General features: G+C 49.8%; 1 protein-coding gene across 4 annotated transcripts in view; it reads right to left on the minus strand.

Annotated features, from left to right (window-relative positions):
- Positions 1–26,508, minus strand: part of LOC125452346 (sushi domain-containing protein 4) — a 218,145-nt gene that overhangs the window by 54,336 nt on the left and 137,301 nt on the right. Inside the window, exon 10 of one of the 4 annotated variants that reach the window (XM_059645152.1) lies at positions 1,392–3,613. The exons of the other annotated variants lie outside the window; for them this stretch is intronic. Within the exon in view, the coding sequence (XP_059501135.1) occupies positions 3,552–3,613 (62 nt within the window). The 3' untranslated portion in view covers positions 1,392–3,551. Of the gene's footprint in view, positions 1–1,391; positions 3,614–26,508 lie in introns of those variants that run through there. 4 annotated transcript variants of the gene reach the window in all.

The raw sequence follows: 26,508 nt of genomic DNA on the forward strand, positions 1-26,508 counted from the left end.
TGTATGTGTGTGTATGTGATTGTGTGTGTGTGTGTGTGTGAGAGAGAGAGAGTGTGCGTGTGTGTGTGGGTGTGTATGTGTGTGTGTGTCTGTGTGTGTGTCTGTGTGTGTGTGTCTGTGTGTGTGTGTGTGTGTGTCTGTGTGTGTGTGTGTGTATGTATGTGTGTGTATGTGATTGTGTGTGTGTGTGTGTGTGTGAGAGAGAGAGAGAGAGAGTGTGCGTGTGTGTATGTGTGTGTGTGTGTGGGTGTGTATGTGTGTGTGTGTCTGTGTGTGTGTGTGTGTCTGTGTGTGTGTCTGTGTGTGTGTGTGTATGTGTGTGTATGTGTGACTGTGTGTATGTGTGACTGTGTGTGTGTGACTGCGTGTATGTGTGACTGTGTGTGTTACATGCGTGTGACTACATGTGTGTGTGACTACATGCATGTGTGCAACTGTGCGTGTGTTTGAGACTGTGTGCATGTATGTGTGAGACTGTGTGTATGTGTGACTGTGTGTGTCTGTGAGACTATTTGTGTGTGTGTGTGTGTGCATGTGTGTGAGAGAGAGTGAGTGTGTGTGAGAGAGTGTGTGTTTGTGTGTGCGTGAGAGAGAGTGTGTGTCTGTGTGTGTGTGGAAAGAATGACTGTCTCAGTTTCGCTGTTTTGACTGTAATGCTACCCAGCTGTGTTGTCATTGGCACAGAGTGAAGTTGGGGTTGGGGGGGAGCGGGTGGGATTGACGTCTCTCAGTAATGGGTGGTTTTATTCTCAGTAATTGGTTGTTACTCTCAGTGATGGAGGGTTTACTCTCTGTAGTGGGGCGACACTCCCAATTGCCATAGAGTTATACAACATCCTTCACTCCAACCAGTCCATACCGACTGTGTTCCCAAACTAACCTACTCCCACCTGCCTGCATTTGGCCTTATCCCTCTAACCCATTCCTATTCTTGTACTTATCCAAAAGATTTTAAACATTGTAACTGTACCCAGACCCACACTGCCTCTGACAGCTCATTCCACACACAAATCAATCTCTGTGTAGAGAAGGTTGGCCCTCATGTCCCTTTTAAATCTTTTTTCTCTCACCTTAAATAAATACCAATTAGTTTTGAACTCCCCCCCTCTGGGGAATAGACCTTATCTGTGCCCCTCATGATTTTATAAATCTCTATAAGGTCATTCCTCAACATCCCAAGCCCAGCCCATTTTTATATCTCAAACCCTCAATTCCCGGCAATATCCTGGTAAATCTTTTCTGAACCCTCTCCTGTTTAATAACATCCTTCCTATAACTGGGTGGCCAGAACCGCACACAGTTCTCCAGAAGGGGCCTCCCCAATATCCTGTACAAACACAATGTGACCCCCCCCCCCCCCCCCCCCCAACCCCAGCTTCTGAATTCACGGGGCTGAGCAATAAATGCCAGCAGGTAAACGCCTTTTTAGAGATAACGGGAACTGCAGATGCTGGAGAATCCAAGATAACAAAGTGTGGAGCTGGATGAACACAGCAGGCCTACCCTCTCGGCCCAAAACGTCAGCTTTTGTGCTCCTAAGATGCTGCTTGGCCTGCTGTGCTCATCCAGATCCACACTTTGTTATCTTAAACGCCTTTTTAACCACCTCGTCTACTTGTGACACAAATTTCAAAGAATTATGTATTTGAAGCCCTAGGTCCCTCTGTTCTACAACACCACATGGGGCCCCACCATTAGCTGGATTAGTCTTGCATTTGTTTGTTGGACCAAAACGCAACATCTCACACTTATCCAGATTGAACTCCAACTGCCATTTTTCAAGCTATTGACAGATTTGATCAACATCTCTTTATAATCCGAGATAACCCTCTTCACTGTCCACTATGCCACCGATTTTGGTGTTATCCACAAACTTACTAACCATGCCTCCTATATTCTCATCCAAATCATTTCTATAAACTAGAAACAAAAGTGGACCAGAACCGATCCTTGTGGCACACCACTGGTCACAGGGCTCCAGTCTGAAAAGCAACCCTCCGCCCTCTGTTTTCTACTGTAAAGCCAATTTTGTATAAAAAATGGCAGGCTCGCCCTGGGTCCCATGTGATCTAACATTACTAATTAGTCTACCATGAGGCTTCATTAAAATCTAAGTAAACAACATCTACTGCTCTGCCCTCATCAATCTTTTTGGTTACATCCTCAAGCATTTAACTCAAGTTTGTGAGACATGATTTCCTGCAGACAATGTTGGGTTGGGGGCAGGGGGAGTTTTCTCTCAGTAACGGAGTATTACTGTCCATTGTGGTGATGTTACTTGTACTAATAGAGATCTTAATCTCAATTATGGTGCTTTAGTTCTCAATAATAGGTTGTTATACCCGGTGATATATGTTACTCTTAGCACTTTGGTATAAGCCTGAGTACCAGGTTGTTACTCTCAGTAACAGAAATTTGGTCCCAGTAAAGAGGGAATCTTCCCACAGTAATTGGACCTTGTTCTGAGAAACGGGGTTCACTCTCAGTAACGGTGATTAATCTCAGTGATGGGGATAACTGTCAGTAATGGGGATTACGCTCAGGTAATGGGGTAACTCAGTTATGGTAATTACTGTCAGTAATGGGGGATTAATATCAGTAATGGGAGTAACTCTCAGTAATGGGAATTCCTCTCAGTAATGGGGGAATTAATATCAGTAATGGGGGATTACTCTCAGTAATGGGGATAACTCTCAGTAATGGGGATAACTCTCAGTAATGGGGATTAATCTCACTAATTAATCTTGGTAATGGGGGCAACTCTCGGTAATGGGAATTACTCTTAGTAATGGGGGATTAATCTCAGTAATGAGAGATTAACCTCAGTAATGGGGGATTAATCTCAGTAACGGGGGATTAATCTCAGTAATGGGGGATCAATCTCAGTCATGGTGATTACTCTCAGTAGGGGGGATTACTCTGAGTAATGGGGGATTACTCTCAGTCATGGAGGATTACTCTCAGTAATGGGGATTACTCTCAGTCATGGGGGATTACTCTGAGTAATGGGGATTACTCTCAGTCATGGGGGATTACTCTCAGTAATGGGGATTACTCTCAGTGATAGGGATTACTGGGTGAAGGAGTTGCTTCCCTGTGAGTGTTGGGATTACTCTGGTTACATTCTCCCATTGTCTCTCACCTTGAGTTTGGTTTTTATAGCTGGACATGTTGGAATTTGCTGTCTGCTGACCTTAGTGCACCCCTTCCCCCATTACACACAATCCTTCAAGTACACACTGCGACGATGTGAGTTTGTTTTAGTCGCTCTGCTGCTTTGTGATGTGCCAGCTTCACAAAACATCCACTCCCGGTTCTCCTTTCAAAATCTTCGACACCCAAAGACCTGATTCGGAAATGCAGCCTGGGAGAGCTGTCAACATTCCAGCTGTGGCCAGCAGCAGATAGACAGTCAATAAACAATAATTCTTGCGGTGGGCAGGAGTTCACTAAATCTTTGCGCTGGGTCTTTGTTACTAGCAAAGTATGGATTTGGAATCCATGGTGAAGGGCTTGGTCATGGCCTGGTCTCCGTGTTGTGGTGCAGACTGTCAGCTCTGAGTAGTTGGCTGGTGTGCTGCAGACTCGGACTCAGCCTCCAGCAAAGGGATTCCTATGTGGGAGGAACAAAAGCTGCGATTAAACGGGAACTGATGAGTCCTATTCCAGAGATCTAGGCCAAACGTCAGGCCAACTCTCAGCACCAAGGGAAGTGCAGCACTGTTAGACGGTATTAAACTATAGCCCCTTTCGGCTAGACGTAATGGGCAACAGATTGAACAAGACCATTAGACCATAGCACCGTTTGGCCCCTTCAGCCTGCTGTACCATTCAATAGGATGATGGCTGATCCGACATTCCTCTCTCTTCATTCCTGTCCTTTCCCCATAACCTCTGATTCCCTGATTAATCAAGTTCCCAGGCTTAAATATACACAGGACTTTATCCCCACAGGTCTCTGCAGCGAGCTGTTCCAAACACTTCAACCTTCTGAGAGAAGAAATTCTTCCTCACCTCAGTCTTAAATTGTCGCTCCTTTAGTCTGAGACAAGTCCCTCTGGTCCTGAACTCTCCCAAGAGGAGAAACATCCTCTCGGTACTTACCCTGTCAAGCTCCCTTAACAAACCTATTTATGCCTCAATGTTATTTTGAAGAGCAGAGAGGTATTCCCAGGTTTCCTGGTCAACGCGAATCCCTTGACCAATATCACAAGCCCACAATGTCACAATTGCCTAACGGCACCTCGACACCAAAACCTTCCTCCAGATTCAAGGACATTGACGGAAAAAGTTTGGAGAATGATGGCTGTCATCCTGTAATTGTCCCCATGCTCCAGCTATTAGTCATGTAATACATTCCTGAGACTCACTGCCTTCCTAAGACAGTGGGAAAGCTAGGGGGCACTATACCCACGATGCTGGACTGTCAGCCAAACAGCCTTTCTACCCCCAAATCGTCCGTATTTTCACATCAGTCCAAGAGAAATGGCAAAAAATATATAGTCATAGAGTCATCCAGCATGGAAACAGATCCTCTGGTCCAACTCATCCATTCCAAACATAAACCCAAACTAACCTAGTCCCAACTGCTTGGCCGACTTCCATCCAAACCGTTCCTGTTCATGTATTAATCCAAATATCTTTTAAATGTTGTAATATACCTGCATTCACCATTTCCTCTAGAAGTTCACTCCACACACGAACCAGTCTCTGTGTAAAAAAGTTGGCCCTCACCCTTTAGAAATCTTTCTCCTCTCACCTTATAAATATGGCCCTTAGATTCAAACTCCCTTACCCTGGGGAAAAGACCTTATCTATCCTCCTGAGATGCTGCTTGGCCTGCTGTGTTCATCCAGCTTCACATTTTATTATCTTGGAATCTCCAGCATCTGCAGTTCCCATTATCTCTTATCTATCCCCCTCATGATTTTATAAACCTCTATAAGGTCACTCCTCAATCTCCTAAACTCCAGTGAAAAAAGTCTCAGCCTATATTTATAACTAAAACCTTGCTTTCCGACAATATCCTGATAAATCTTTTCTGAGCCCTCTCCAATTTAATAATATCCTTCCTGTAGCAGGGAGACCGAATGAGTCAGTACTGTTTCTCTGAGGATTGCTTTAGCAGTATCCCAGCCAATTCCTGCAGCATTGGTAATTTTATTTTCTATTCATTTGTGGGACATGGGCATCACTGGCTGGCCAGCATTTCTTGCCCATCCCAAGCTGCCCCTTGAGAAGGTGGGGGTGAGCTGCCTTCTTGAGCTGCTGCAGTCCTCCTCCTGTGGGTTGACCCACAATGCCATTAGGGAGGGAATTCCAGGATTTTGACCCAGGGACAGAGAAGTAACGGCAATATATTTCCAAGTCAGGATTGTGAGTGACTTGGAGGGGAAATTGGAGGTGGTGACATTCCCGTTTATCTGCTGCCCTTGTCCTTCTGGATGGAAATGGTCGTGGGTTTGGAAGGTGCTGCCTGAGGATCTTTGGTGAATTTCTGCAGTGCATCTTGTAGATAGTACACACTGCTGTGACTGAGTGTCGGTGGTGGAGGGAGTGGATGCTTGTGGGTGTAGTGCCAATTAAACGGCTGCTTTGTCCTGGATGGTGTTGAGCTTCTAGAGTGTTGTTGGGGCTGCACTCCCCACAGGCAAGTGGGGAGTATTCCATCAGACTCCTGACTTGTGCCTTGGAGATGGTGGGCAGGCTTTGAGGAGTCAGGAGGTGAGTTAAGTGCTGCAGTATTCCTAGCCTCTGGCCAGCTCTTCTAGTCCCTGTGTTTATGTGGTGAGTCCAGTTGAGTTTCTAGTTAGTGATAACCCCCAGGATGTTGATAGTGGGGGATTCAGTGATGGTAACACCATTGAATCCCAAGGGATGGTGGTTAGATTGTCTCTTATTGGTGATGGTCACAGCCTGGCATTTGTGTGGCGCGAATGTCACTTGCCACTTGTCAGCCCAAACCTGGATATTGTCCAGATCTTGTTGCATTTGCATTCTGTCTATAATGAGCAGGCTGCCGCAGAGATAGATATATAGGTTTCAGCTACTACCAATTTGTACAGTTTTAGATGAGAGGACTAAACAAGGCACATTCAAGCTAGAATATGGTACCAGGACTGGCTCTGTGGGGAGATGACACCTAAACAGAACTGAGCCAAAGTTCTGTGTGGGCTGTATAGTCAGTGCTGATGGGGAGGGTTTAAACTAACTCTGCAAGAGAGAATGTTAGACAGTAATACTGAGGGATGGACAGCACTAGAACACAGCAGAGTAAGATCACGGGGGGGGGGGGGGCCGCTGAGGAAAGAGAGAAATAAAAAAAATCGGAATCAGGTTGTGCAACAGGCTCAGAGTATTGTGTGGAATTATAGCTTTGTGGCTCAAGTAAGAATTAGATATTCCTAGTACAGGGTGTACAGGAAAGGTGGGAAAGTTAGAGAAGAAAACCATAGCTATACTGGAGACAGAGGATGTCTCAGAGAGTTTAAGGTCCCAACTGAATCGGCTCATGCTAGGTGAACAAAAAGATTAGACTGCTCAGTGTAGTCTACATCAGAATGATGTAGAGGAATGAAATCTGCAAGGACATTACCGGGAAGTGCAAGCATTATGCACTAGTTATAGTGGGCGACCTTAATTACTTGAAAATAGACTGGGATAGCATTCACGTCAAGGGCAGAGAGGGACAAGGATTCTTAGACAGAGTTCAGGAGAATTTTCTACAGCCATTTGTATCCAATTCCACATGAAAGGAGATTCTTGGGAAGAAGGTAGGCCAAGGAGATCAGGTGTGTATGAGGAATACTGAAGGAACAGGGAATGATAAATTTCAGGAGAAATTTGGAAAACAACAATGAACAAACCAGCTTAAGAATAATCATCTGGGAGAGAGCCAATTTCAACGAGTTAAAGATGGAACCAAGACAATAACTGGGCAGAGAAACAGGAGCTGAACAATGGGCTAGACCATAAAACTATCAGAGATAGTAGCAGGTTTAGGCCATTCAGCCCATTGAGATCATGGCTGATCTGACAATCCTAACTCTATTCTCCCGCCTTTTCTCCATAACCCTTCATTCCTTTATGATTGATAACCTGTCCATTGTATACACCAGCCAATTGCACAGATCTACTACTCTCTGAAACAGGAATATCCTTCTCATCTCTGTCTTATATGTGTGATCCCTTATTGCAAGATTATGCCTCTGGTCCTACAGTCATCCACAAGAGGAAGCAACCTTTCCACATCTACCCTGTCAATCCCCAACAAATCTTGTACTTTTCCACAAAGTTGCCTCTCATTCTTCTAAACTCCAATGGGTACAGGCCCAACCCCTCCTCAGAAGACCGTGCTGGTACATACCCTCCATACCTGGCATCAGCCAAGTGAACCTTCCACCTTCATAGAAGAGATGGTTTGGGTACAATAAAAGCATGTTCCCTCAAAAGGCAAAAAAAACCCCTGGCAACATCCTTGTAAGTCTTTTCTGAAACCCTTTCAAGTTTAACAACATCCCTCCTACAGTAAAGAAACAGAATTGCATGCAGTATTCCAAAAGTGGCCCTAACCAATGTCCTGTACAGCCACAACATGGGCTCCCAACTCCTCTACTCAATGCACTGACCGATAAAGGCAAGCGTACCAAACACCTTCCTCACTGTCCTGGCTACATGGCACTCCACTTGCAGGAACTATGAACCTGCGCTCCAGGGTCTCTTTATTCGGCAACACTCCCTAGGACCTCACCATTAAGTGTATCAGTCCTGCCTTGATTTGCCTTACCAAAATGCAGCACCTCACATCTATCTAAATTAAACTCCATCCTCCAGTCCAAAAAACAACCCTCCACCATCACCTTCTGTCTCCGACCTTCAAGCCAATCTTGTGTCCAATGTTCTGAAAGGCGTTAAAAAAACAACAGAAGCAAAGAGGAATGATGAGAAAAGACTGGAAGCTAACAGACTAAAAAGTGAATCCAGTCTTCCCTTGGCACATACACATGAAGAGGGCGTTAAAAGAAGGGGGTAGGACCAGAAAGGAAACTTACACATGGAGGCAAGAAGCAAGGCAGAGTCATCAGATCAATATTTTATATTTGGGATTAGCAGCAGATATTAGCCAGGCCATGGTGACTGAGGAAGAAATTTGCTATCAGGAGGGTTTAAAACATAGAAGGAGAAGTTATTGGATAAGCTCTTGGTATTTAGAGGTGATTGGCACTGGGACTGGGTGGGATGCATCCAAGAAGTTTAAAGGAAGTGCATCTAGGAATAGCAGAGGCCCTAGCCTTTCAGTCTTCCCTGGATCTGGAGACGATGCTGGAGGATTGAAGAACGCGTTTGTAAGGACAAATGCATTAACTCTGAAAAAAGACCTTGAGAATTTGAAACATTTCAATGAAGCAGCCTCTCATTCCTCTAAACTCCAGGCCTCATATCAGCCTCATCGACTCATTTACTCAGGAGACAACCCCTTTATCCCACAAACCTGTCTCTGAGTTCATGCAGTACTCCTTCCTTAGATAAGGAGACCAAATCGGTTCATAATATTCTGGGTATAACAAAGAAAGAAAGAACGCTTAACAAAGAAAATTAGCATGGGAACAGGCCCTTCGGCCCTCCAAGCCTGCACCAATCAAGATCCTCTGCCTAAACCTGTTTGCTATTTTGCAAGGATCTATATCCCTCTGCTCCCTGCCCATCCATGTACCTGTCCAGATATATCTTAAAAGACTCTAACGTGTCTGCATCTACCACCTCCTCTAGCAGCGCATTCCAGGTACCCACTGCCCTCTGTGTAAAGAACTTTCCATGCATATCTCCCTTAAACTTTCCTCCTCTCACTTTGAACTCATGACCCCTAGTAATTGAGTCCCCCACGCTGGGAAAAAGCTTTTTGCTATCCACCCTGTCTATAACCCTCATGATTTTGTAGACCTCAATCAGGTTCCCCCTCAATCTCCGTCTTTCTAATGAAAATACTCCTAATGTACTCAACCTGTCTTCATAGTTAGCACCCTCCATACCAGGCAACATCCTGGTGAACCTCCTTTGCACCCTCTCCAAAGCATCCACATCCTTTTGGTAACGTGGCGAACAGAACTGTACACAGTACTCCAAATGTGGCCGAACTGAAGTCTTATACACTATAAGATGACCTGCCAACTCTCGTACTCAATACCCGGTCTGATGAAGGAAAGCATGCCGTATGCCTTCTTGACCACCCTATTGACCTGCGTCGCCACCTTCAGGGAACAATGGACCTGAACACCCAGATCTCTCTGTTCATCAATTTTCCCCAGGACTTTTCCATATACTGTATAGTTCACACTTGAATTAGATCTTCCAAACTGCATCATCTCACATTTGCCCGGATTGAACTCCATCTATCATTTATCTGCCCAACTCTCCAATCTATCTATATTCTGCTGTAATCTCTGACAGTCCCCTTCACTACCTGCTACTCCACCAAGCGTCGTGTCATCTGCAAACTTGCTAATCAGACCACCTACACCTTCCGCCAAATCATTTATGTAAATCACAAACAGTGGTCCCAGTACAGATCCCTGTGGAACACCACTGGTCACTGGTTTCCAATTTGAGCAACGCCCTTCCACTACTACTGTCTCCTGTTGCCCAGCCAGTTTTTTTAAAATCCATCTAGCTAGCACACCCTGGACCCCATGTGACTTCACTTTCTCCATCAGCCTGCCATGGGGAAACTTATCAAACACCTTACTGAAGTCCATGTATATGACATCTACAGCCTTTCCCTCAATCAACCTTGTCACGTCCTCGAAGAATTCTATCAAAGTTGGTAAGACATGACCTTCCCTGCACAAAACCAGGTTGCCTATCACTGATAAGCCCATTTTCTTCCAAATGGGAATAGATCCTATCCCTCAGTATCTTCTCCAGCAGCTTCCCTACCACTGACGTCAGGCTCACCGATCGATAATTACCTGGATTATCCCTGCCACCCATCTTAAACAAGGGGACAACATTAGCAATTCTCCAGTCCTCTGGGACCTCGCCCGTGTCTAAGGATGCTGCAAAGATATCTGTTAAGGCCCCAGCTGTTTCCTCTCTCGCTTCCCTCAGTAACCTGGGATAGATCCCATCCGGACCTGGGGACTTGTCCACCTTAATGTCTTTTAGAATACCCAACACTTCCCCCCTCCTTATGCCGACTTGATCTAGAGTAATCAAACATCTGTCCCTAACCTCAACATCCATCATGTCCCTCTCCTCAGTGAATACCGATGCAAAGTACTCGTTAAGAATCTCACTCAGTTTCTCTGACTCCTCACATAACTTCCCTCCTTTGTCCTTGAGTGGGCCAATCCTTCCTCTAGTTACCCTCTTGCTCCTTACGTATAAATAAAAGGCTTTGGGATTTTCCTTCACCCTGTTTGCTAAAGATATTTCATGACCCCTTTTGGCCCTCTTAATTCTTCGTTTCAGATTGGTCCTGATTTCCTGATATTCTTCCAAAGCTTCATCTGTTTTCAGTCGCCTGGACCTTAGGTATGCTTACCTTTTCCTCTCTGTTAGTCTCACAATTTCACCTGTCATCCATGGTTCCCTAATCTTGCCCTTTCTATCCCTCATTTTCACAGGGACATGTTTGTCCTGCACTCTAAACAACCTCTCTTTCAAAGCCTCCCACTGTGGATTTACCCTCAAACAACTTTTCCCAATCCACATTCCCCAGGTCCTGTCGAATATTGCTATAGTTGACCTTCCCCTAGTTCAGCACTCTTCCTTTAGGACCACTCTCGTCTTTGCCCATCAGCATTCTAAAACTTGCAGAATTGTGATCACTATTCCCAAAGTAATCCCCAACTGAAACTTCAACCACCTGGCCGGGCTCATTCCCCAACACCAGGTCCAGTGTGGCTCTTTCCCGAGTTGGACTATTTACATACTGCTCTAGAAAACCCCCCTGGATGCTCCTTACAAATTCTGCTCCATCTAAACCCCTGACACTGAGTGAATCCCCGTCAATGTTGGGAAAATTAACATCACCCATCTCCACGACCCTGTTGCTCCTACATCTTTCCATAATCTGTCTACATATTTGTGCCTCTATCTCACGCTCGCTGTTGGGAGGCCTGTAGTTACAGCCCCAACATTGTTACTGCATCCTTCCTATTTCTGAGCGCTGCCCATATTGCCTCACTGCTCGAGTCCTCCATAGTGTCCTACATCAGCAGAGCAGCAATATCCTCTTTGACCAGTAATGCAACTACTCCACCCCTTTTACCTCCCTCTCTATCCTGCCTGAAGCATCTATATCTTGGGATATTTAGTTGCCAATCTTGCCCTTCCCTCAACCAAGTCTCACTAATAGCAATAATATCATGCTCCCAGGTACTAATCCATGCACTAGGTTCATCTGCCTTACCTACTACACTTCTCACATTAAAACAAATGCACCTTAGGCCTCCTAGATAATAAAATGTGAGGCTGGATGAACACAGCAGGCCACGCAGCATCTCAGGAGCACAAAAGCTGACGTTTCGGGCCTAGACCCTTCATCAGAGAGGGGGATGGGGAGAGGGAACTGGAATAAATAGGGAGAGAGGGGGAGGCGGACCGAAGATGGAGAGTAAAGAAGACAGGTGGAGAGAGTATAGGTGGGGAGGTAGGGAGGGGATAGGTCAGTCCAGGGAAGACGGACAGGTCAAGGAGGTGGGATGAGGTTAGTAGGTAGATGGGGGTGCGGCTTGGGGTGGGAGGAAGGGATGGGTGAGAGGAAGAACCGGTTAGGGAGGCAGAGACAGGTTGGACTGGTTTTGGGATGCAGTGGGTGTGGGGGAAGAGCTGGGCTGGTTGTGTGGTGCAGTGGGGGGAGGGGACGAACTGGGCTGGTTTAGGGATGCGGTGGGGGAAGGGGAGATTTTGAATCTGGTGAAGTCCACATTGATACCATTAGGCTGCAGGGTTCCCAGGCGCAATATGAGTTGCTGTTCCTGCAACCTTCGGGTGGCATCATTGTGGCAGTGCAGGAGGCCCATGATGGACATGTCATCTAGAGAATGGGAGGGGGAGTGGAAATGGTTTGCAACTGGGAGGTGCAGTTGTTTGTTGCGAACTGAGCGGAGGTGTTCTGCAAAGCGGTCTCCAAGCCTCCGCTTGGTTTCCCCAATGTAGAGGAAGCAACACCGGGTACAGTGGATGCAGTATACCACGTTGGCAGATGTGCAGGTGAACCTCTGCTTAATGTGGAATGTCATCTTGGGGCCTGGGATGGGGGTGAGGGAGGAGGTGTGGGGACAAGTGTAGCATTTCCTGTGGTTGCAGGGGAAGGTGCCGGGTGTGGTGGGGTTGGAGGGCAGTGTGGAGCGAACAAGGGAGTCACGGAGAGAGTGGTCTCTCCGGAAAGCAGACAGGGGTGGGGATGGAAAAATGTCTTGGGTGGTGGGGTCGGATTGTAAATGGCGAAAGTATCGGAGGATGATGCATTGTATCCGGAGGTTGGTAGGGTGGTGTGTGAGAACGAGGGGGATCCTCTTGGGGCGGTTGTGGCGGGGGCGGGGTGTGAGGGATGTGTTGCGGGAAATGCGGGAGACGCGGTCAAGGGCGTTCTCGATCACTGTGGGGGGAAAGTTGCAGTCCTTAAAGAACTTGGACATCTGGGATGTGCGGGAGTGGAACGTCTTATCGTGGGAGCAGATGCGGCGGAGGCGGAGGCATTGGGAATAGGGGATGGAATTTTTGCAGGAGGGTGGGTGGGAGGAGGTGTATTCTAGGTAGCTGTGGGAGTCGGTGGGCTTGAAATGGACATCAGTTACAAGTTGGTTGCCTGAGATGGAGACTGAGAGGTCCAGGAAGGTGAGGGATGTGCTGGAGATGGCCCAGGTGAACTGAAGGTTGGGGTGGAAGGTGTTGGTGAAGTGGATGAACTGTTCGAGCTCCTCTGGGGAGCAAGAGGCGGCGCCGATACAGTCATCAATGTACCGGAGGAAGAGGTGGGGTTTGGGGCCTGTGTAGGTGCGGAAGAGGGACTGTTCCACGTAACCTACAAAGAGGCAGGCATAGCTGGGGCCCATGCGGGTGCCCATGGCCACCCCCTTAGTCTGTAGGAAGTGGGAGGAGTCAAAAGAGAAGTTGTTGAGGGTGAGGACGAGTTCAGCTAGGCGGATGAGAGTGTCGGTGGAGGGGGACTGTTCGGGCCTGCGGGATAGGAAGAAGCGGAGGGCCTTGAGGCCATCTGCATGCGGAATGCAGGTGTATAGGGACTGGACGTCCATGGTGAATATGAGGTGTTGGGGGCCAGGGAATTGGAAGTCCTGGAGGAGGTGGAGGGCGTGGGTGGTGTCACGGACGTAGGTGGGGAATTCCTGGACCAAAGGGGAGAAAATGGAGTCCAGATAGGTGGAGATGAGTTCGGTGGGGCAGGAGCAGGCTGAGACGATGGGTCGACCAGGGCAGGCAGGTTTGTGGATTTTGGGAAGGAGATAGAAACGGGCCGTGCGGGGTTGGGGAACAATGAGGTTGGAGGCTGTGGGTGGGAGGTCCCCTGAGGTGATGAGGCCGTGAATGGTGTTGGAGATGATGGTTTGGTGCTCAGGTGTGGGGTCATGATCGACGGGGCGATAGGAGCTGGTGTCGGAGAGTTGGCGTCTGGCCTCGGCGATGTAGAGGTCAGTGCGCCATACTACCACTGCGCCACCCTTGTCTGCGGGTTTGATGGTGAGGTTGGGGTTGGAGCGGAGGGCTGCCTGTTCTGCGGGGGAGAGGTTGGAGTGGGTGAGAGGGGTGGAGAGGTTGAGGCGGTTAATGTCTCGACGGCAGTTGGAGATGAAGAGGTCGAGGGAGGGTAGGAGGCCTGGGGGTGGTGTCCAGGAGGAGGACTTGTGTTGGAAGCGGGTGAAGGGGTCAGTGGAAGGAGGGTTAGGTTCCCGGTCGAAAAAGTAGGCGTGGAGGCGAAGACGGCGGAAAAACTGCTCTATGTCCAACCGTGACTGGTATTCGTTGATGTGTGGTTGTAGGGGGACAAAGGTGAGCCCCTTACTAAGGACTGACCGTTCGTTCCTCTACATTGGGGAAACCAAGCGGAGGCTTGGAGACCGCTTTGCAGAACACCTCCGCTCAGTTCGCAACAAACAACTGCACCTCCCAGTCGCAAACCATTTCCACTCCCCCCCCCATTCTTTAGATGACATGTCCATCATGAGCCTCCTGCAGTGCCACAATGATGCCACCCGAAGGTTGCAGGAACAGCAACTCATATTGCGCCTGGGAACCCTGCAGCCTAATGGTATCAATGTGGACTTCACCAGCTTCAAAATCTCCCCTTCCCCTACTGCATCCCTAAACCAGCCCAGTTCGTCCCCTCCCCCCACTGCACCACACAACCAGCCCAGCTCTTCCCCCCCCCCCCCCCACCCATTGCATCCCAAAACCAGTCCAACCTGTCTCCGCCTCCCTAACCGGTTCTTCCTCTCACCCATCCCTTCCTCCCACCCCAAGCCGCACCCCCATCTACCTACTAACCTCATCCCACCTCCTTGACCTGCTCGTCTTCCCTGGACTGACCTATCCCCTCCCTACCTCCCCACCTATACTCTCTCCACCTATCTTCTTTACTCTCCATCTTCGGTCCGCCTCCCCCTCTCTCCCTATTTATTCCAGTTCCCTCTCCCCATCCCCCTCTCTGATGAAGGGTCTAGGCCCAAAACGTCAGCTTTTGTGCTCCTGAGATGCTGCTTGGCCTGCTGTGTTCATCCAGCCTCACATTTTATTACCTTGGAATTCTCCAGCATCTGCAGTTCCCATTATCTCTGGTACTATTTTCACCTCAGGCCTCCTGTCCCTTTGCATTCATCATCTGCTCTCTGCCTCCTCTTCCCCTTAGTTACACTGACTCCATTACCTAGTTCCTCACAGACTTTAGTCACTATTTCCTTACTGTCCACTAACCTGTTTATCTGGTTGCCATCCCCCTGCCACATTAGTTTAAACCCTCCCCAACAGCGTTAGCAAAAGCAGCCCCGAGGACATTGGTTCCAGTCCTGCCCAGGTGTGGACCGTCCGATTTGTAATAGTCCCACCACCTCCCCCAGAACCAGTTCTAATGTCCCAGAAATCTGAACCCCTCCCACCTGCACCATCTCTCAAGCCACTCATTTATCATGCCTATTCTTTCATTTCTACTCTGACTAGCACGTGTCCCTGGTAGTAATCCTGAGATTGTTACCTCTGAGGTCCTACTTTTTAACTTGGCTCCTAACTCTCTAAATTCCGCTTGTAGGACCTCCTCCCATTTATTACCTATATCACTGGTGCCTATATGCATCATGATAGCTGGCTGTTCACCCTCCCCCTTCAGAATGTCCTGCAGTCGATTTGAGACATCCCTGGCCCATGCACCTGGGAGGCAACATACCATTTGGGAGTATCGTTTTCCATAAGACCATAAGCCATAGGAGTGGAAGTAAGGCCATTCAGCCCATCAAGTCCACTCCACCATTTAATCCTGGCTGGTGAGCATTTCAACTCCACTTCCCTCGCACTCTCCCTGTAGCCCTTAATTCCTTGCGAGATCAAGAATTTATCAATCTCTGTCTTGAAGATATTTAACGCCCTGGCCTCCACTGTGCTCCGTGGCAATGAATTCCACAGGCCCACCACTCTCTGGCTGAAGAAATGTCTCCTCATTTCCGTTTTAAATTTACCCCCTCTAATTCTAATGCTGTGCTCATGGGTCCTAGTCTCCCCACCTAAAGGAAACTACTTCCCAGCGTCCACCCTTTCTAAGCCATATATTATATTGTACGTTTCTCCTAGATCTCCCCTCAACCTCCTAAACTCTAATGAGTACAATCCCAGGATCCTCAGCTATTCATCGTACGTTAGGCCTACCATTCCAGGGATCATCCGTGTGAATCTCCGCTGGACACAATCCAGTACTAGTATGTCCTTTCTGAGGTGTGGAGCCCAACCACAGAACTGCCTACCTACTCCCGTTATAATCGAATCCCCAATGACCATCGCTCTCCCACTCTTTTTCCCGCCCTTCTGTACAGCAGAGCCAGCCACGGTGCCATGAACCTGGCTACTGCTGCCTTCCCCTGGTGAGCCATCTCCCCCAACAGTATCCAAAACAGAATACCTGTTTTGGAGGGCGATGACCGCAGGGGACACCTACACTGCCTTCCTGTTTTTTTTCTGCCTTTTGGTCACTCATTCGCGATCTCCCTCAGCAATCCTCATCTGCGGTGTGACCAACTTGCTAAACGTGCTATCCATGACTCCCTCAGCATCGCGTATGCTCCAAAGTGAGTCCGTCCGCAGCTCCAGAGCCGTCATGCAGTCCAACGAGAGCTGCAGCTGGACACACTTCCTGCACGTGAAGGAGTCAGGGACATCAGCCATGTCCCTGAGCTCCCACATTGAGCAAGAGGAGCACAACACGGGTGTGAGATCTCCTGCCATTTTAACTCTTCAGCTTAACTTAGTTACACCATAATATCAAATAATAGATCAATTAAATGAAAAAAATTTGAAACAAATCACTCCACTTACCAGCACATGATTAAAAAAAACAAAAAGAAAAACGCTGACCTTATCAACACACCAGAGTCCCTTTCCTTTGGCCAGAGGACGAAGGTGGCTGGGTGACATTACACATGGAGCATCTCGCGTTTAGCTGCTGCCAAACATATCAGTTCACTCACCTTCCGAGAGCACAATTCGACCGCTTCCACTCAGCTCTGCTGCTGAGATCAAAAACTGTCCTCCCGGCAGCCCCCGGCCCTCGCTCTCACCGCTCACACCCACCGCTCTCACCGCTCACACTCACCGCTCACACTCACCGCTCTCACCGCTCACACTCACCGCTCTCACCGCTCTCACTCACTGCTCTCACTGTTCACACCCACCGCTCATACTCACCGCTCTCACTCACCGCTCACACCCACGGCTCACACCACTCACACTCACCGCTCTCACCACTCACACTCACCGCTCTCACCGCTCACACTCACCGCTCACACCCACCACTCTCACCGCTCTCACTCACTGCTCTCACTGTTCACACCCACCGCTCATACTCACCGCTCTCACTCACCGCTCACACCCACGGCTCACACCCACCGCTCTCACTCACCGCTCACACTCACCGCTCTCACTCACCGCTCTCACCCACCGCTCACACCCACCGCTCTCACCGCTCACACTCACCGCTCACACCCACCACTCTCACCGCTCTCACTGTTCACACCCACCGCTCACACCCACCGCTCATACTCACCGCTCTCACTGCTCACACCCACCACTCACACTCACCGCTCTCACTCACCGGTCACACCCACCGCTCACACCCACCGCTCTCACTCACCGCTCACACTCACCGCTCTCACCCACTGCTCACACCCACCGCTCACACCCACCGCTCTCACTCACCGCTCACACTCACCGCTGTCACTCACCGCTCTCACTCACCGCTCACACTCACCGCTCTCACCCACCGCTCACACTCACCGCTCACACTCACCGCTCTCACCCACCGCTCACAACCACCGCTCACAACCACCGCTCTCACCCACCACTCTCACTCACTGCTCTCACTGTTCACACCCACCGCTCACATCCACCGCTCATACTCACCGCTCTCACTCACCGCTCTCACTCACCGCTCACACTCACCGCTCACACCCACCGCTCTCACTCACCGCTCACACTCACCGCTCTCACCCACCGCTCACACTCACCGCTCTCACCCACCGCTCACGCCCACCGCTCACGCCCACCGCTCTCACTCACCGCTCACACTCACCGCTCACACCCACCGCTCTTAGTCACCGCTCTCACTCACCGCTCACACTCACTGCTCACACTCACTGCTCTCACCCACCGCTCACACTCACCGCTCTCACTCACCGCTCTCACCCACCGCTCACAACCACCGCTCACACTCACCGCTCTCACCCACCACTCTCACCGCTCTCACTCACTGCTCTCACTGTTCACACCCACCGCTCACACCCACCGCTCATACTCACCGCTCTCACTCACCGCTCACACCCACGGCTCACACCCACCGCTCTCACTCACCGCTCACACTCACCGCTCTCACTCACCGCTCTCACTCACCGCTCACACTCACCGCTCTCACCCACCACTCACACTCACCGCTCTCACTCACCGCTCTCACCCACCGCTCACACTCACCGCTCACACTCACCGCTCTCACCCACCGCTCTCACTCACCGCTCACACTCACCGCTCACACTCACCGCTCTCACTGCTCACACCCACCGCTCACACTCACCGCTCTCACTCACCGGTCACACCCACCGCTCACACCCACCGCTCACACCCACCGCTCACACCCACCGCTCACACTCACCGCTCTCACCCACCGCTCTCACCCACCGCTCACACTCACCGCTCACACTCACCGCTCTCACTGCTCACACCCACCGCTCACACTCACCGCTCTCACTCACCGGTCACACCCACCGCTCACACCCACCGCTCTCACTCACCGCTCACACTCACCGCTCTCACCCACCGCTCTCACCCACCGCTCACACCCACCGCTCTCACTCACCGCTCTCACTCACCGCTCACACCCACCGCTCTCACTCACCGCTCTCACCCACCGCTCACACTCACCGCTCACACTCACCGCTCTCACCCACCGCTCACACCCACCGCTCTCACTCACCGCTCTCACTTACCGCTCACACTCACCGCTCACACCCACTGCTCTCACTCACCGCTCACACTCACCGCTCACACCCACCGCTCACACTCACTGCTCTCACTCACCGCTCACACCCACCGCTCACACCCACCGCTCACACTCACCGCTCTCACCCACCGCTCTCACTCACCGCTCACACTCACCGCTCTCACTCGCCGCTCACACCCACCTCTCTCACCCACCGCTCTCACCCACCGCTCACACCCACCGCTCACACTCACCGCTCTCACCCACCGCTCTCACTCACCGCTCACACTCACCGCTCTCACTCGCCGCTCACACCCACCTCTCTCACCCACCGCTCTCACCCACCGCTCACACCAACCGCTCTCACTCACCGCTCACACCCACCGCTCTCACTCACCGCTCCCACTCACCGCTCACACTCACCGCTCACACTCACCGCTAACACCCACCGCTCACACTCACCGCTCTCACTCACCGATCTCACTCACCACTCACACTCACCGCTCACACTCACCGCTCTCACTCACCGCTCTCACCCACCGCTCACGCTCACCGCTCTCACTCACCGCTCACACTCACCGCTCTCACCCACCGGTCACACTCACCGCTCTCACCGCTCACACTCACACCGCTCACACTCACCGCTCACACCCACCGCTCACACCCACCGCTCTCACTCACCGCTCACACCCACCGCTCTCACTCACCGCTCTCACTCACCGCTCACACCCACCGCTCTCACCGCTCACACTCACCGCTCTCACCCACCGCTCACACCCACCGCTCACACTCACCGCTCACACTCACCGCTCTCACCCACCGCTCACACTCACCGCTCTCACTCACCGCTCACACTCACCGCTCACACCCACCGCTCACACTCACCGCTCTCACTCACCGCTCTCACCCACCGCTCACACTCACCGCTCTCACCCACCGCTCTCACTCACCGCTCACACTCACCGCTCACACTCACTGCTCTCACTGCTCACACCCACCGCTCACACTCACCGCTCTCACTCACCGGTCACACCCACCGCTCACACCCACCGCTCACACCCACCGCTCACACTCACCGCTCTCACCCACCGCTCACACTCACCGCTCACACTCACTGCTCTCACTGCTCACACCCACCGCTCACACTCACCGCTCTCACTCACCGGTCACACCCACCGCTCACACCCACCGCTCTCACTCACCGCTCACACTCACCGCTCTCACCCACCGCTCTCACCCACCGCTCACACCCACCGCTCTCACTCACCGCTCTCACCCACCGCTCACACTCACCGCTCACACTCACCGCTCTCACCCACCGCTCACACCCACCGCTCTCACTCACCGCTCTCACTTACCGCTCACACTCACCGCTCACACCCACTGCTCTCACTCACCGCTCACACTCACCGCTCACACCCACCGCTCACACTCACTGCTCTCACTCACCGCTCACACCCACCGCTCACACCCACCGCTCACACTCACCGCTCTCACCCACCGCTCTCACCCACCGCTCACACCAACCGCTCTCACTCACCGCTCACACCCACCGCTCTCACTCACCGCTCCCACTCACCGCTCACACTCACCGCTCACACTCACCGCTAACACCCACCGCTCACACTCACCGCTCTCACTCACCGATCTCACTCACCACTCACACTCACCGCTCACACTCACCGCTCTCACTCACCGCTCTCACCCACCGCTCACGCTCACCGCTCTCACTCACCGCTCACACTCACCGCTCTCACCCACCGGTCACACTCACCGCTCTCACCGCTCACACTCACACCGCTCACACTCACCGCTCACACCCACCGCTCACACCCACCGCTCTCACTCACCGCTCACACCCACCGCTCTCACTCACCGCTCTCACTCACCGCTCACACCCACCGCTCTCACCGCTCACACTCACCGCTCTCACCCACCGCTCACACCCACCGCTCACACTCACCGCTCACACTCACCGCTCTCACCCACCGCTCACACTCACCGCTCTCACTCACCGCTCACACTCACTGCTCACACCCACCGCTCACACTCACCGCTCTCACTCACCGCTCACACCCACCGCTCTCACCCACCGCTCACACCCACCGCTCTTACTCACCGCTCTCACTCACCGCTCACACCCACCGCTCTCACTCACCGCTCACACCCACTACTCACACTCACCGCTCTCACTCACCGCTCACACTCACCGCTCTCACCCACCACTCTCACTCACCGCTCACACTCACCGCTCTCACTCACCGCTCACACTCACCGCTCTCACCCACCGCTCTCTCTCACCGCTCACACTCACCACTCACACCCACCGCTCACACTCACCGCTCACACCCACCGCTCACACCCACCGCTCACACTCACTGCTCACACCGCTCTCATTCACTGCTCTCACGGCTGCTGCTGCAGAAGATGGAAGCTGCAGATTGCACGATACAAGTTTTTCACTGGGAAAGTTGCCTCCCGGGAGCCTCCTGGATAACCTCCGAATAATTGTTATAAACTCTCTTCACTCCAGTTCTTTTGTAACCAAAGCACACATTTTGCCTTCGCCTTTCTAACTGCTAGTTGTAATTACACACTAACTTTCAATGCTTCATGTACAAGGAGACCCAAACCCTTACACACGCAAACACTTCTCAGGCTCTCCCTACTCAGAAGATATTCTGCTGTTTATGTGCTGACTAGAGGGAATGTTTTCACACTTGGCCACATTGTATTCCACTCAACCACTTACTTTCCTGTTCGGAATTGCCGAATTCTTATGTTGCTGAAGGCCGTACAGCCCAGCATGCCTGTATCATCTCTCTGATGGAGCTTCATCAGTTAGTGCTATTCCGTGTAATTCGGTGTAGCATCCCTGTTTCCGGAATTATCCAATCGTTTCTTGAATGCTTCGATTGAGCTTACTTCAAACACACTCCCAGGCACTCCAGCTAAAATACAAACTACCCACTCCTTTCAAACATGTTCTCCACCTCATATCTACTTCTTTTGCAAATTGCTTGAAAACTCTGTTCTTTCATTCTCAGAGCTGCAACAGTTTCTATTCTGTCCAATCATCTCATGATTTTGAATATTTCAATCAAATCTCCTGTAAGCTTTCTCCTCTCCAAAGAAAATGGTCCCAACTTCTTCAATTCATCGTCATAGCTTATTTTTCTCATCCCTCGACCCACTCACAGAAACGTCTTCTCTCAATGTGTTCACATCCTTCCTACAGAGGGATGTCCAGAACTGTTCGCAAACCTTCTGCTCTAGTGTCTGGTACGAGCCAGTATAACCAATCTTCTTTTGGAAATGCATGTATACCAGAACCACATCGTATTGAGGGGTGAAAGATATAGGACAGATGTCAGAGGTAGTTTCTTTACTCAGAGAGTAGTAAGGGAATGGAACGCTTTGCCTGCAACGGTAGTAGATTCGCCAACTTTAAGTACATTTAAGTCGTCATTGGACAAGCATATGGACGTACATGGAATAGTGTAGGTTAGATGGGCTTCAGATCGGTATGACAGGTCAGCACAACATCGAGGGCCGAAGGGCCTGTACTGTGCTGTAATGTTCTATGTTCTATGTAACACACTCTGCTGTCTCTTCAAAGAACTTTCCCTCAGAAAATCCATGCTGTCCACCTGACTTCATTCCTACCCTGTATTATCACTTATCAATGTGTCCCAGCCACCAAGGTTAGACTGGCTGCTCTCTAACTGCTGGTTCTATCCTTGTAATTTTGTCTAAAGAAGGTTGTAAAGTTTCGTCCCAACTGCAATCCGGGCATTCAGGAGGTGGAGAGGAAGGGGCAGGTTTGAACTCAATGTCAATGTTGGCGCTAATATTGAAAGGTCAGGCAGCAACAGCACTGCAGGCTCAAGTCTGGTAGCCTCTGCCCCAGCGTCAGCCGAGGGGCACACCGGCCTGACCCTGCCTGATTAAACTGCCTTCCCCAACAATTCAAATCGGGGCTAGTCCAAAGGAAGGAGGTGGAGGCAGGTCAGAGAGAAGTTGGGGTTAGTGGGGGTTGCGGGGAGGTGGAGAGCGAGAGAGAGAGAGAGGGGAGATGAGCGAAAAAGAGAAACTAGGTGGTTAGTGGTGTAGTGGACAGTGAAGAAGGTCACCTCAGAGTACAACGGGACCTTGATCGGGCCAATGGGCCAAGGAGTGGCAGATGGAGTTTAATTTAGATAAATGTGAGGTGCTGCATTTTGGAAAGGGAAATCAGGGCAGGACTGATACACTTAACGGTAAAGTCCAGGGGAAGGTTTCTGAAGAAAGAGACCTTGCAGTGCAGGTTCATAGTTCCTTGAGAATGGAGTTGCAGGTGGACAGGGCAGTGAGGAAGGTGTTTGGTATGCTTGCCATTATTGGTCAGTGTTTTGAGTGTAGGAGCTGGGAGGTCATGTTGTGGCTGTACAGGACATTGGTGAGAGCACTTTTGGAGCACTGCATTTGATTCTGGTCTCCCTGCTGTAAGAGGGATGTTATTAAACTTGAAAGTGTTCAGAAAAGATTTACAAGGATGTTGCCAGGATTGGAAGGTTTGAGCTACAGGGAGGGGCTGAATGGGCTGGGGCTATTTTCCCTGGAGCGTTAGAGGCAAAGGGGTGACCTTATAGAGGTTCATAAAACCTTGAGGGACGTGGATAGGGTGAACAGTCAAGGTCTTTTCCCCAGGGTAGGGGAGTCCAAAACTAGAGAGGCATGGGTTTAAGAGCGGGGGCAGGACGGAATGATTTAAAAGGGATCTGAACGGCAAATGTTTCAAACAGAGGGTGGTGCGTGTATGGAATGAGCTGCCAGAGGAAATGGTGGACGCTGGAACAATTACAATATTTAAGCGGCATCTAGATGTGTCCATGCATAGGAAATGCTTACAGGGATATGGGCTAAATGCTAGCAAATGCTAGATTTATTTAGGATATGGTCAGCCTGGACAAGTTGGGCTGAAGGGTCTGTTCCTCTGCTGCACAGCTTCTATGACTCTAAGAATGACAGAAAGTTGAGGTAAATTCAGGAGCTGGACTCTGGAAATTGCAGAGGGTCAATAACCAGAAAGGATTCAGATATAAGGTTATTTCTAAAAAAAATTGTGGGGGGGGATGCTGCTTGGGGAATAGGAAGGAATTATTTAATGCAGTGAGTTATGATGATCTTGAAAACGCTGGCTCACATGGCAGTCAATGTAAATTCAGTAATGACCATCAGAAGGGACTTGGAAAGATGCCAAGGTGTGCAGACAGGGTAGGGGGAGTGCAACTAGTTTGCTAGTTTTTTCAAACATTTGAAACAGGTTTGACGGGGAGAGTGGCCTCTTTCCGAATTGGCTGCGCAAAGCTGCTATGTCTGAACATTACATCTGCCCTTTGACAAGACAGTTTAACTTGCTAACCCATCCACGATAACAGCTCTTAAACTGACTTGTGCACGATCATAAAATTGAACCCGTACTCAAACGGTCTTCAACAATGGGGAGGATCGACGGAGCAAACATCTACTGCAGTGAGATTGGAAAAACAAAGCCCTAACCATAACTATGGGCTGGAACGTATCACCACGATATCGCACGTGGAACAGGGGCAAGGGGCTAATGTACATTCACATCAAACCAAAATCTCTCAGATCCAACTTCCAGTTCACTGAGATATGGAAGCAGCAGAGACGGAGGAAGGCTGACGGTGAAAGAGCAGGCGAAGGGGAAGGTCAGAATTTGGACAAGGAGGCTGGCTCTGTGCCAGGGGACCGTGGTTTATCGATCACAGTGGGAACAGCCTTTGGTGCTTCTACCTGTACCCAGAGGACTGTTAGCCCTCCCAGCCACTGGGAAGCTTGGATTTTGGGAAAACAGGGAATGAATGAGAAGAAAAATAGATTGTCATTGTTATTTATTTTACTGAATAAAGCTGACACGTGCTCAAATGCAGGCAGCTATTGCTAAACTAATTTTATTTACACCTCCTCCACAGACAAAGCTCTACACTACACACTCTGCACAACTAAGAAAAAAGAAATTTTTCACCAAATGCAATATAGCACCCGTACATAATTTTCTGGAATACAATGTGAATAAAGGAACATGAACAATATTTTGAAATACAGGTTGCAACTGTAAGTTATATCTTGCCTGTCCTATCATTTCAACCAATATATAGTTGACTGATGTGATCACAGAGAAAATATAAGTATCTCATAAGTAACCGTGCTCCAAAAAAAACCAGACGGGTCTCCCTTCATTACACAGCACAGTGCGTAGCTGGCGGGACAGCACTCCTCAGCCCTGTCTTAACGTGAAAACGGAGGTCTTTAGGAGCTGCTCCCCATCATTTGGGCATTAACCCTTCGTCATTGACATCTTTCTATCGCACCCTCCAGCACTTCAACCAACTGAGCAGACCAACTCCCACAAACTAACAGCAGTTCAGACAGTGCAGCACCGTCTTGTTCCTGGGCTGTAGTATCAGATCTGCTTTTTGCTTGCTGAGGCCTGGTGTGGGGTTTACATCAAGAATCTTGTGGCTCAAAGCCAACAGTGTGATCCAGTGAGACTTGGCTGATGTCCTGCAGGAGCTGGATAAATACTCCTGGGTATGGATGGGACACTAGCCCATCGCTTTTAGTGTACAGAACAATGCTTTCTGACTTGGTCACTATACTTCACAGATAATAAATACATAAACAAACTTGTTTCTCCTCACCACCAAAGTGTTTTAATAAATATATCTTATTTCAGCAAGAAATAATGAACTAATGCATTTAATTTCTTCTTCCTTCCTACCTAGATTCATTTAAACTTATTGGTTTATTTCTCTCTCTGTCTCCTGTTTCTATCAGCTGAACTTTGCTCCTTCTCATCTCTGACTATGTCAACATTTGAGCTTTCACTTTGGCGACCGGCTCCATTCCATGTTTGGGCCTGTGGCATTGATTAATTTCTCTTCATCAAAGGCCCCAACTCACGTGGGTGCTGTGATGACAACAAGCATTTTAGCTTCTTCATAACATTGGATGATTGGCGGATTTTGGACTATCAGAGATTTACCATGCCTCCTCTATCAGATTTCTTCTTTGAAGCAGATGATCTAAATGACACTCAGAGAATTGTTTGTTGGATTTGTGGATAAACCTGGTCTGTTTACAAGTCCTACCTCATACTTCCCTCATTACCTCAAGCTGTTCAGCATGCCCTCCTGACCAACACTGAACTCTCTCTACGCTTCATGCATCATCACTCAACTTCATTTTATCTTGCTTTTCTCTTCCTTTACTATTGACATTGTTAAGCAAACTAAACCTTGTCTAGGGTTATGTTTAAACACTGACAGAGAAGGTTAGCAATGTCATGAGGGCTGTATGAGAACAGAAAATGGTGGGGCCTACATCAAAAAGAAACACGAAAATGGCTGCCCAGTTTGTCACTGAGTAAATCCATCTGCATGGAGCTCATCGCAATTCGTACAATTCTTCCTGTAACACCACTCGATGTTGGGTGATTTGGTGACATTAGTGTGTTTGATTCCATTCTTGGAAATATTTCAAACCCCTCTTAGATACACAGTGGTCACCGAAACCTCCAGGAAATGATAACGTGCAGACTAACTTCTCAAAAGCTCAGTATGGCCCTTGTGGTGTTGAGCATAGATTCATTTATCTACTTGTATTAGCTACTGATCAGAACAAGACACTCTTTCCAAACAAAAACAGAAGTGGCTGGTAAAACTTAGCAGGTCTGGCTGCACCTGTGGAGAGAAAGCAGAGCTCAGGTTTGGGGTCCAGTGATCCGATTTCCAGCACCCTCAGATCTTTTGGTT

This window comes from Stegostoma tigrinum, chromosome 4 (genome assembly GCF_030684315.1).
Source record: "Stegostoma tigrinum isolate sSteTig4 chromosome 4, sSteTig4.hap1, whole genome shotgun sequence".
NCBI lineage: Eukaryota > Metazoa > Chordata > Chondrichthyes > Orectolobiformes > Stegostomatidae > Stegostoma > Stegostoma tigrinum.